Raw genomic sequence first — 12,520 nt, 5'->3', positions numbered from 1 at the left:
AATATAAGTTAAAACAAAACATTTACACCACGGCTGCTATAAGTGAGGATAACCTCCAATCATCGTGTGCCCTATATGCTCGACGGCCGTCAAAAGCAATGAATATTCCACATTATAATCATATACATATATATATTATTTACTTTATTCACGCAGACAAAACATTATGAGAACATGGAATAATAAATGTATATTATCAGAAAAACATGTTTTAGTTCTAAATATTCTCTCTAAGTTAGTTCAGCAGAATTTCGAATAACAATGATTAAATTATTAACAGTATTATATAATTGAACTAAGAAACGAAAGCCAGATTTTTAAAAGTGACGTTGGTTTCTCTTTCCATAGATTCAAGTCGATAGTTGGAATTTCTTCACATGGGACCAGTTTGTTTCTGTAAAGAAATGAAGACACTTAATTATATTTATAACTAAGGAAAAGGTAGAGATACACATTACTATGTAAAAGATACAAACGATTGAGTTATCGGTCAATGGTTGTACGGCTCTAAAAAACCATAATCGAAAAAACTAAATTTGATTATCTTACCATACAAACCAAAGCGCAAGATTCATTTGCCACATTCATTTGCCTGGTATGCAAGAGGTCCATACATATATATATATCTCTTGCATACCAGGCTTTACTGGGATTGATGGGAAGCTGTTAACATCCCTACTCTCGTAAAGAATTTTGCCATTTGTTTTTAATATTAGAAATTAAAGCATTTAATACGATTAATGTAATATAAGCATTTTTTAATACTTCTCGGATATCTTCTCGAAGGGATTTGGTTGCATCTTTTGTATACCCTTCACGTTGTCACAGAATAATCGCGCCACCGACGATCCTAATCGAATACTCTGAAGCTGCTCTGTAATTATAATAAATAATCATTTTATATATATAATTTATGTAATGTAATACGTACTTAACAAATGTTCACGATTGACTTCCACGGTGAAGGAATAACATCGTGTAATAAAAAGCAAACCCGCAAAATTATAATTTGCGTAATTACTGGAGGTAGGACCTCTGGTGAGTCCGCACGGGTAGGTACCACCACCCTACCTATTTCTGCCGTGAAGTAGTAATGCGTTTCAGCTTGAAGGGTGGGCCAGCCGTTGTAACTATACTTGAGACCTTAGAAATTATATCTCAAGGCGGGTGGCGCATTTACGTTGTAGATGTCTACGGGCTCCAGTAACCACTTAACACCAGGTGGGCTGTGAGCTCGTCCGCCCATCTAAGCAATAAAAAAAAAAAGAAAAATAATGAACTTACCTAAAGTAAATGCAATTTTTTCATTTTCTCCGTTTTCATAAAAGTATCTATCACCGACACGTGTGTTGTAAAATTGCTTTAACAATATACCGAGAAACGTTGGTCCGACTTGAGTGTTCTTTTCTTGTATTTCCAAAGATCCGGCGACACTCAGTTCTACATCATCAATGCTTGGGTACAGTTCTGATAATTTTTCTATTAGCTGCGAAATAAATAATAATTAAGCATCCTGAAGTTATGTCCTTATTCGAGCCACAGTTAAACGAGTGTCCTTCTCAGTAAAAACTGACTTTGTCCTTTGCTTTCATGAGCTTTCACAAGTTTCTTGTTTCTATGGTGTAAAAGTCACGCGCTTGAAGGATGCCACAATCTTTAGACAATCTATTAATAACTTTGTTGATGTCCCGTAGAAATGAGATCCGGTAGCATCAGACAAACCGTGACTTAGTCTACCCATCAAGTTTAACAAAAGCAATGATGTAGGCAGTTCTATGTACAATAAGTTTGCTGTGGTAAACCATCGTGGCCACGTTGTGGTCACATGCGTTGTACTCTATGATCAGTCACGTTAAATCTACATGTCTAATAAGCTACCAAGTGGGTTTCACACTGGCTATTCCTACATCCAATCACACTTGGAGAGTATTAAGCGGTAGGCAGCGGCTTGGCTCTGCCCCTGGCATTGCTGAAGTCCATGGGCGACGGTAACCACTCACCATCAGGTGGGCCGTATGCTCGTCTGCCTACAAGGGCAATAAAAAAAAAACACTATGGACTATATATTTTTTTTTTTTTTGTCAGGAGGAAATCGCCGGACTTCCGCCCTCCACTGGGGATGGAGGGCGGGGCATGTCAGAGTCGAACTGACTAAAACCTCCTGTCGCTCAATAACCAACGTCCAAACCTCGCATGAGACAGAACTCATGAAGAGGCAGAGGGGGGAAAGTGAAGCGTTTAGTGCGGAGCACATCTCTCCCATCACCCTCCCCCTCGGGACGCCGGACCGGCGCGGCGGCGGTCGTCGGCGCCACGACCACCAGCCCTCTCGGTCGGCAGGCTATCCGAAGCCCGCCTAGATGGCGCCGGTTAGAGTGAGCTATCCTACGGAATACCCCGCTGGACCAGAACCAGCGTGAGTCGAGGATAGCCGGCCTTCCATCACCCGGATGCTCTTGCGTAAAACGCGTGCAGAGCAGCTTGCACGTCGTCTTCTTAGGCCCCCTTCGCCGGTCCCCAGACCGACATGTGAGGGGGACCCGAAACACTTAGAGGGCCAGGGCTTGGGCGAGATCCGCCTCCCTGGCCCCCGCTCGACGGCGGCGGGATTGTGCGTCTCTCACGCGCCCCACCGCCTCCTTCTGCGAGATGGTGCACTCGCAGAAGTCGAGCATCGCCTTCCACGACTCGTCGTCGCCGAGCATCGATGCCACAACACTCGGCAACGACAAGTCGTTTCCTGTTTTTGCGACGAGGACACGGCGCCACCCCTCCCATGCGGGGCAGGCAACGAGCGTGTGCTCCGCCGTGTCCAAGTCGCAACCACAATGGTGGCACTCTGCCGTCGGCTCGGCTCCGATCCGGTGCAGGAACTCACCGAAGCAACCATGCCCAGTGAGCACCTGCGTGAGCCGGAAAGTGAGGCGTCCTCTGTCACGATTCACCCAATCCACAAGGACCGGGCGAATCGCCTCGACGGTCCTACGACCGGCCGAAGGATCAGCCAGCCGTCTGGACCATGACTCCAGCACGGACCGCCGAGATTGGGTGGACTATATAGGACAATCTCAAAATCACAGCATTTTTGTTGAGAAACACGTCGGTTACCGCTATAATCAAGAGCGAACACGACACAAGTACGAATCCTTAGTATTTTAGTCCTCAAGTCATAGGGCTAGTTTAGAATCGAATAGAAGATAAAAGTCACCAAAAACTCGGGCCTTTTTTTATTTTTTATAGCTTAGATGGGTGGACGAGCTCACAGCCCACTTGGCGTTAAGTGGTTACTGGAGCCCATAGATAGTTCTAAGGTCTCAATATTGTTACAACGGCTGCCTCACCCTTCAAACTGAAACGCATTATTGCTTCACGGCAGAAATAGGCGGTGTGGTGGTACCTACCCGTGCGGACTCACAAGAAGCCCTACCACCAGTAAAGGGTCTTCGAATTTTAGAATAAAACATTTGTTGCGTAACTTACGTCATCAGGTATTAAGCCAACAAGGTCGTCGAATGCTTTGGGCACCCCTAGGCCCAGTACCGCCCGAGTAGTCACGTAAGTACCGATACCGTGGTCACGACTGCGTTGGATGTCTATAGCTCGTAAATCAGTACCCAATTCACTACTCCCTCTGAAAAAATCATTCGCTAATTTGACTTGACTGACTCAGTGGTGCAGTAATAATTAGCGCCCCAGACTGTTGCGCGGAAGGTCATGGGTTAGATTTTTTTTTTTTTATTGCTCTTGTATGCAGACGAGCATACGGCCCACCTGATGGTGAGTGGTTACCGTCGCCCATGGACTTCCTACATCGGGCAAATTTTGTTTGATGAACAGGTTTTTTTTATCCTTGTCTGGTTGCTTATTATCTATTTAAGTATATATTTAAACGTATATAAGTATGTTTGTCAGTCTCTAGTACCCATAAAACAGGTTCCTAAATTCTGGCCTAAATGAACGTGTGTGATTTGTTCGCACTTATTTGTTTATTATCAATTTGAAATAATAACAGAGCTCAAATTGCTTTAATTTTAGATATGCCTTTTCCAGTTTCGACAGTTTTCTTATTTACATAAATATTCTGAAGGATTGGAAGCGAAACGTCTTGAAATGTGGGGCCTTAACTGTCTTGTCTCATTTCTGTAATTTTGGAGACTGATTTAATGGTATGCTTGTGATGCTCTCCGTGTCCTTATGAGACCGTTGATTCTGTGAATCAACTATGTATTTATTATTTACGTAAATTAAATACAAAACAAAAACAACAAAAAAACACTCAATATTTTCTATAGAACATGATTTTTATCAGCTATCTACGCTTCCGAGAAATATTCCATTTTTTTTATTGAAGTGTAATCAGGCGAATATACTGCCGGCATAATTAATGTTTTACGTCACTCGTGGACGTCAGTAATGCCAGGGGCATAGTTAAGACGATACCTACGGCAAACCTACACATATTACTTTTAGAATGCCTAATTAAACTTAATAAGGTGTAACACGTGTCTCGGAAACATATAATTAGTAATCTAAGACACGAGAAATTTAGCCCGTTGATCTGAAAATAAATAGAAACCTTATATGTAACAACGAATTAGCTATTATTATGTCTTAGTCATTTAACTGGGACCATTTAGGATAATATACCCGGAGGATTTAGCAATTTTAACATCTTAAAACATGCGTTTTGAACATTTCCTTAAGTGGGTTTCTGTTGTTTAAGCGAGAGTGGTACAAATAGTTTTTTCTCAAGCGTAAACGATATTATACATAGCCTAAATAGGTCTAACTTTACTTACTGGTGGTAGGACCTCTTGTGAGTCCGCGCGGGTGGGTGCCACCACTCTGCCTATTTCTGTCGTGAAGCGGTGATGCATTTCGGTTTGAAGGGTGGGGCAGTCGTTGTGGGGCATTTACGTTGTGGATGTCTATGGGCTCCAGTAACCACATAACACCAGGTGGGCTGTGAGCTCGTCCACCCATCTAAGAAAAAAAAAGAGTATTGTTAACAAAACAAACCCACAACTTTGGTACAATTGAAGCAGAACCTCATCACAGAAATGGCAGCTATTCCGAGTATGGTATGGTATCTAAGCAATAAAAAATAAATAAAAAATAAACTTGATTCTATTAAAATAATAAAACCTACGCTTAACGCCGAGTGTAAAAATATATGTTCGTCTGCAAATATAAATAAATTTTTTGTTGTTTCAAATTTCGTGTAACTTATTTGAAATTAACTCCGGGCAATGAACGCAATATCGCTGAAGTTCATGATGCGGTTGTTGACTTGTGATTTACTATGACAAAAGCCGAGTATCTCAACCGATTTTAAGCTTTAAAGACAGCGTAGAACGTTATACAATGTCTTTTCAACAAAAATCGCAACAAAACATGTGCATACTTACTCTTTTTTTTTATTATTTCGGCTGTGAAACTCAAACATACCTTTCAAAATATTCTGTTAATTCCACATCGTAATATCTATCATTGGCTCTTTGGTGTTCAATAGTCAAGCCTAAAGACAGTTCAAGGAAATTATTGTTCATTTCGATCACTGAAGGATCGTCCAACCAGTCACTAAGCCTAATCGAGCCAGCTTCTTTACGGTTTTTAAGGTATTTCCTAAAAAAAAATCCAGAAAATTATGTCTTTTATATCAATAAGCCCAATAAACTGAATATTAGACGTTGTAAATTTTAGTTAGAGGGAGAAAAGCAACACAAATCTAACTTTCCTAATTCAGGCTAATCTAGATACTAAATATTGTCAACGTATCAAGTAAATAATGGTAAAGCAAAGTATGTATTTCTTTTTTCATTAATAATTGTTGTCATCGTGGCCTAAAGGATAAGACGTCCGGTGCATTCGTGTTGAGCGATGCACCGATGTTCGAATCCCGCAGGCGGCGTACTAATTTTTCTAATGAAATACGTACTTAACAAATGTTCTCGATTGACTTCCATGGTGAAGGAATAACATCGTGTAATAAAAATCAAACCCGTAAATTTTACTTTGCGTAATTACTGGTGGTAGGAACTCTTGTGAGTCCGCACGGGTAAGCAGCACCACCCAACCTATTTCTACCGTGAAGTAGTAATGCGTTTCGGTTTGAAGGGTGGGACAGCCGTCGTAACTATACTTGAGATTTTAGAACTTATATCTCAAAGTGGATGTCGTAGATGTTTATGGGCTCCAGTAACCACTTAACACCAGGTGGGCTGTGAGCTCGTCCACTCACCTAAGCAACAAAAAAGAATTTTAATAATTAAAAATATTTACATGTTTCATGTATTCTGTGTGCTCCTATGCCACTTATCTTATTGTGATGAAACTTGGTACACAATTGTGGTTGACAGTCAATGAAAAATTGATGTCCGAATTTTAAAAAAAAATATTTTTCATACAATTAACGATAATCCCAGAATAGCAAATTCGCTAGTATTCTTAAAGTTTATTTTTTTTTATTTTTTTTTTTATTGCTTAGATGGTTGGACGAGCTCACAGCCCACCTGGTGTTAAGTGGTTACTGGAGCCCATAGACATCTACAACGTAAATGCGCCACCCACCTCGAGATATAAGTTCTAAGGTCTCAAGTATAGTTACAACGGCTGCCCCACCCTTCAAACCGAAACGCATTACTGCTTCACGGCAGAAATAGGCAGGGTGATGGTACCCACCCGCGCGGACTCACAAGTGGTCCTACCACCAGTAATTACGCAAATTATAATTTTGCGGGTTTCATTTTTATTACACGATGTTATTCCTTCACCGTGGAAGTCAATCGTGAACATTTGTTGAGTACGTATTTCATTAGAAAAATTGGTACCCGCCTGAGATTCGAACACCGGTGCATCGCTCAACGCGAATGCGACGGACGTCTTATCCGTTAGGCCACGACGACTTCAAGTTTCGTAAACTTTCAATTAGTATTCACTATTATTGTTGTATTACACCCAATAAATTTACAATTTATTCACCTTGAGCATTACAGACTTTTTTTTTAGAACGCAACAGACGGTTTATTGTATTCAAAAAAATTATTTAACTTACTCTAAGTGTCCATATACGGAGCTATGAAAAAATCTGTTGGCGGCTGTGGCGTGTTCGTTAATTATAGACGGGTTAATGTTCGGATCGTAATCATTCACATATTTTTTTTCGTCTAGGTATATTAATTTATGTTTAACCATGTTCTCGGCACCTATGAAAAACAAAGGAACATATAAATAGCAAGAAGAAAACTAAATTTCAAATGAAGACCGTTTGCAAAAGATTTTTTTTGTTGCAGACTAATCATAAATTCATTTTTAAAAAAATTAAAAAATAAATTTATGATTCAAACATAACATTGAAGTAATCAATAACTTACTAAGCAAACATTGAATAATTTTATTTAAATTAAAATTTTACGGTATGTACGTAATAATATACAGTGTTCCGATAATCGTTAAAAATCGTATTATTTCAAGAGGCCCCAAAGTATTAACTTGAAATAAATTACTACGAAATTTAACGAAGTTACTCGCGGAGAAGTGCTACACTTGGAAATTGATTTATTATAAGAATAACAATTTTCGAAGAACAAATATGATATGAAACAGAAATTACATCAAAATATTCTATAAGTCGTTAAAACTCTCTCATTTTGAATATGGAAAGAAATGGGCAATAATATAATGAAAGTATGTCTATTTAGATACGGGAAGATTCACCACGGATCGACCTTATGTTAGTTAGATACTAGTACTTCGATCACAGACTCTCTGGGAATTACCGAAACCGATTGATCCCAAAGCATGAATATCACCGCGCCCAATAACATATTACAAATATCCAATATTAGTTTCATACAAAAGATTGATACTTACCTAGAAGTATTGGTAAATACTCATAATAACTGATATGCTGAAACATTGCTATGAGGATTCTTCTTGTTTCTTGGAACACTATTTCATCTGTCCAAAGCGGGTTTAATGATGACAGAATGTCTGCTATTCGATTATGTTCACGAAGCAATACTACTTGAAGTATCGATAATTGAGGATTCTGGTTTACTCGGGAATCACCTTTAAAATTCAAATAATCAAACAAATTTAGTACACTATTGGGAAATAAAAAGAAAATAAAAATCCTAAACAGTGAACAAGCGAATAACAAAATATTACGTTGGTTGAACTTTACAAAAAAGGTGCCATTTGTACTGATTTTTGAAATCCTTTATTCGTTTTATTGAATGATCTGCCAGTTGATGTTGGACAACAGGTTGATAGTCAAATATAAAACTTCGAGAAAGGCCCTAAACATAATGTCATTGTTTTAATTTAGTTTAATTTTGTTTTGTTTGTAAAATTTTGATTCGTTATGTTTTAGTAATTATTTAACCACTCATATTTGTTGTGATTCAACAACAGATCACACCAAAATGCATTTTTGTGGGACTACAGAGCGAGTTATGAATGTTATTCGTTTCAGTAATCTTTTCTATATTATTATTATTATATATTATTTTCTATATTTCTATGAACTTAGAAGCCACAACGAATGTAATAAGCAAACCCTTTCTACATTTCACAAGATGTGAACATCGCGCATCTGGGGTTTTTTTTATCCCCAGATGTGGTGTTTCCCGAGCGCTATGACATGTCCTTCTTCAAACGAGGCTTGTGGAGAGTATTAAGCGGTAGGCAGCGGCTTGGCTGTGCCCCTAGCATTGCTGAAGTTCATGGGCGACGGTAACCACTCATTATCAGGTGGGCCGTATGCCCGTCTGCCTACAAAGGCAATAAAAAAAAAATCATAATTACATTCTTGCAGCACGCTCAACTACGTTTTTAGTTTCCGTAAAACTTAATCACTGGATTTATGTTTTAAATAAATGTATTTTGTAAACGTTTACTGATATGATAATCTCAAGTAACCATCAACCGATTAAGAAGTGCGCTATAAATGGTGAAAAAGACACAGAGCACCTTAAAAGCAGCTATTAAGTAGATGTATCTAAATATTACCAGCTAAATAACAAGGCGAATTTGTTCGATTTTTCATGTCGCAAGTAATATTGGCTTCTGGGTCTTGCGGAAGCCACTCTTGGCCTTTTCTTATCACGTGCAGCAGCCTTCCTCCACACCATGCTCGTAATGGTGATGCTTGGTCTTCATTGTTTCCATATACAAAGGATAGATCCATGAAAGATGTCGTTGATGATATCTGATATAAGGATTAATAATTACTTCGATTTATTATGTATTGTGTATAAAATATTAGAAAAACTATTAACCTATTTTTCAACTACTACTTATTATTATCTGCTATCAAATAAATGTGAATAAACAGCATTCGAAAGCATACAACACAACGACCAACATTCAAAAACTAATTTTCGTAACGATACAGAACATTTTTCTTTTGTATAATTTTTTACATAATAGATGTGAGATTTTAAAAACATTACCATATTTCTGATATACTTCCGCCTATTTCTGCCGTGAAGCAGTTATGCGTTTCGGCTTGAAGGGTGGGGCAGCCGTTGTAACTATACCATAGAACTTATATCTCAAAGTGAGTGGCGCATTTACGTTGTAAATGTCGATGGGATCCAGTAACCACTTAATACCAGGTGGGCCGGGAACTCGTCCACCCATCTAAGCAATTAAAAAAAAAGCGCGTACCTATTTAAAGCATTTGTATTACTAACCGGATCAGCAGGAACTTTCGGGGCCGTGCAATTGTTATGTTTAGTTGTTTTTGTACGGTCGAATTCCAAACATTTTATCCCTAGGGGGCCACGTACAGGATCGTTGACTGGAACTCCAATAGCAGCGCATTGAGCATTTGTAGATGCTTCATCGGTGTACATTCCGTTCGAAGTACAGCATACGGGAACCTCTGGAAAATGAAAATTATTTGTTATGACCGTAAAAACTTTAGTATTATAAAACCTATTCTATGTTATCACGTAATTAGCATAGTGTTTTATTATAATTTTGATAAATAATATTGAAAGCTGGACGCGTTAGCCTTCAAAAGGCAAACAGATTTTTTTTAGTTTTGATTTAATTCAGATGGTGAACGATCTCTCGGCCTATCTGGTGTAAATACTGGAGTTTCTAGACTTCACTACGGGAATTCCGTCATCCACCTTTAGACGTGAGGACGCAATGCCAATTGTAGTTAACAATGGCTGTACCATCTTTCAGACCAGAACGCGTACTGCTTCGCGGCAGAATGGTGATAAATACCCGTGCGAACTTACATTAAGTCCTTCCAACAAAACACATAACATAAATCTGAAATTGATTAATTAAATCCGGTATTTTGCTGCTGTTCCATGCGTTTCGGAAACAAACGATCATACTATTTGAAATATAAAATTGATGAGACTTGAAATTAGATCGTGATTGTGATCCGCAAATAACATACCTGACGACGGAGGCGGGGCTGCCAGCGACATGTCGTGAGCTATAAGTTGGCCCCATTGCATGGTGAGGAGCGTGTATTTCTGGTCATTTATTTCTTTATTAGTGAAAACGCTTAATCGGATTTGACGAGCACTAACCAAGGGCTTTCCCGTACTTGATATTGGTAATGAGCTGATACCTAAGAAATAAAATTAATAAGAATAAGAATTTTCTTTCTGAGTCTTAAATTTAACTCGTCAGTGTCCTTATTTAATTAAATAAATATTTTTGTTAATGTTATATTTTGAATTAATATACACATTTTATACAACAAATAACGACTTTCTACGGGTTTGAGTACTAAAGATAAATCAATTATGTTAACTTGTGAAAGTGATTTTATTTGATACTATTTTGCATTCATTTATACTTTTTCTATAAAGGACCCACGGGAAGGATTTAATAAATTCTGTGAGCTTGATAAGACGATATCATTCCTGCGAAGTCGTTTGTGAACAAACCCGCAAAATGTAAATTGACCACTGCTCAATTTCATAGAACGCATAAGCGTATTCGTTTATTTGATCGTCAAGAAATTTTATATCCATTTTTACATCGCTTTGTTTTTGTTTAACATATTTTTGCTACCTAGAAAACATGCGGCAGAAATAGGTTTTGCGGCGACGCAAAATACGTTGTCTGTTTTCCTGCTAAAAATAAGGTGGGCCATAAAATAGCAAAAAAAAACAATAATAATCTACCGATATTTAAGAAAAAAAAACAATAAATTCAGTTAAGTACCACTTTCCACTTTATCCGCCAACCGAAGCTTTGTGTTTGTGTTTAGATGTTATTTGCGAGCTTTAATGTTTTTAAAAACATAAAATAGATGACTTTTAGTTGTCAAAAACACGATAAAATGTTAATCGTGAATTTAAAGCTTGCAAATCTTGCGGTATCACGGTCACCATCATCGAATTATGTTCGAACTAAGACCCACAGCAATTGTACTAATAGTTTTACAAAACTTACCATCACCATAGTTATTCTGAACTAGCCTCCAGTACGGTGTCTCTGACATGCCCCATTCTGTGTGCTTTAGATTATTACACGATCCATCAAGAGTTCTATATTTTGAATCTTGACATGATTTCGAAGGCTTAGCACATGCCGAAGAATTGCCTTTTTCGGAATTAGAAAATACTTGGTGACTAAAAATGTAACTTTTGTTATAGTGTAATATAACATGCGTGTTTTCTTTACACGTTGGATCTGAAACTTTATGATCCAAAGGCACAACTTTCAGTAATGAATGTAAAGATCAGAAACTGAAATAATACTTATAATACGTTATCTTTGTATACTTAATTTAACACGTTTACACGTTTTACGTGTTTGAAGAGATATAATATATATTATTATATATATTACTTATCTACTAACTACTTTATTATAGCTATTATAAGAGTATAAATTGACATACATATGACTGTCGTCGACACTATAGTTCTATGAAATCGGAGTGACATTTTTAATGTATTTTAATATCGGACAATTACTTTTGGTCACTTACCTAGGACAAGCTTTAGAGCATTTGTTACATCTTTCTAAAAAGTCAAAAGCAAGACAGTGACTTAACAGAAGAATATAAACAACTAACAACTTTATCATTGTCTTACCGGATGCTCCTGAAATAACAAAATTTACTTTCAGAAAGAAAAAAAAAAGTATAGGAACAAGCCCAGTTTTTCCAAGTAATTTTTTTATTTCATTTTTTATTGCATAGATGTGTGGACGAGCTCACAGCCCACCTGGTTAAAAGTGGTTACTGGAGCCCATGGACATCTAGAACGTAAATGCGCCACCCACCTTAAGATATAAGTTCTAAGATCTCAGTATAGTTACAACGGCTGCTCCACCCTTCAAACCGAAACGCATTACTGCTTCACGGCAGAAATAAGCAGGGCGGTGGTACCTATCCGCGTGGACTCACAAGAGGTCCTACCACCAGTTAAAAAATAATTAAGTTAATTAAGTAATTAAAGTAAAATTAAAATTAAAATAAAAAAGTAAAATTAAAGTAGTAATTAATTAAGTAAAAGTTAAATAATTAAGTAAA

The 12,520-nt window shown here is 37.7% G+C and overlaps 1 protein-coding gene across 1 annotated transcript; it reads right to left on the bottom strand.

The window, feature by feature from the left end:
* Positions 1–255: 255 nt before the first annotated feature.
* Positions 256–12,072, bottom strand: LOC114250824 (peroxidase). Its single transcript, XM_028184861.2, has 12 exons — positions 11,975–12,072; positions 11,434–11,612; positions 10,424–10,600; positions 9,699–9,889; positions 9,013–9,211; positions 7,873–8,070; positions 7,055–7,205; positions 5,449–5,625; positions 3,481–3,631; positions 1,285–1,486; positions 766–874; positions 256–394 (listed from the first exon to the last, which is right to left on the bottom strand). Exons 1-12 carry the CDS (start codon positions 12,070–12,072, stop codon positions 283–285), a joined length of 1,944 nt encoding a protein of 647 aa, XP_028040662.2. The 3' UTR covers positions 256–282.
* Positions 12,073–12,520: the final 448 nt, after the last annotated feature.

Source organism: Bombyx mandarina, chromosome 06, assembly GCF_030267445.1.
Source record: "Bombyx mandarina strain Sakado chromosome 06, ASM3026744v2".
Taxonomy (NCBI): domain Eukaryota; kingdom Metazoa; phylum Arthropoda; class Insecta; order Lepidoptera; family Bombycidae; genus Bombyx; species Bombyx mandarina.
The sequence above is the reverse complement of the archived record's forward strand: the minus strand, read 5'-3'. Positions and strand labels throughout refer to the sequence as shown.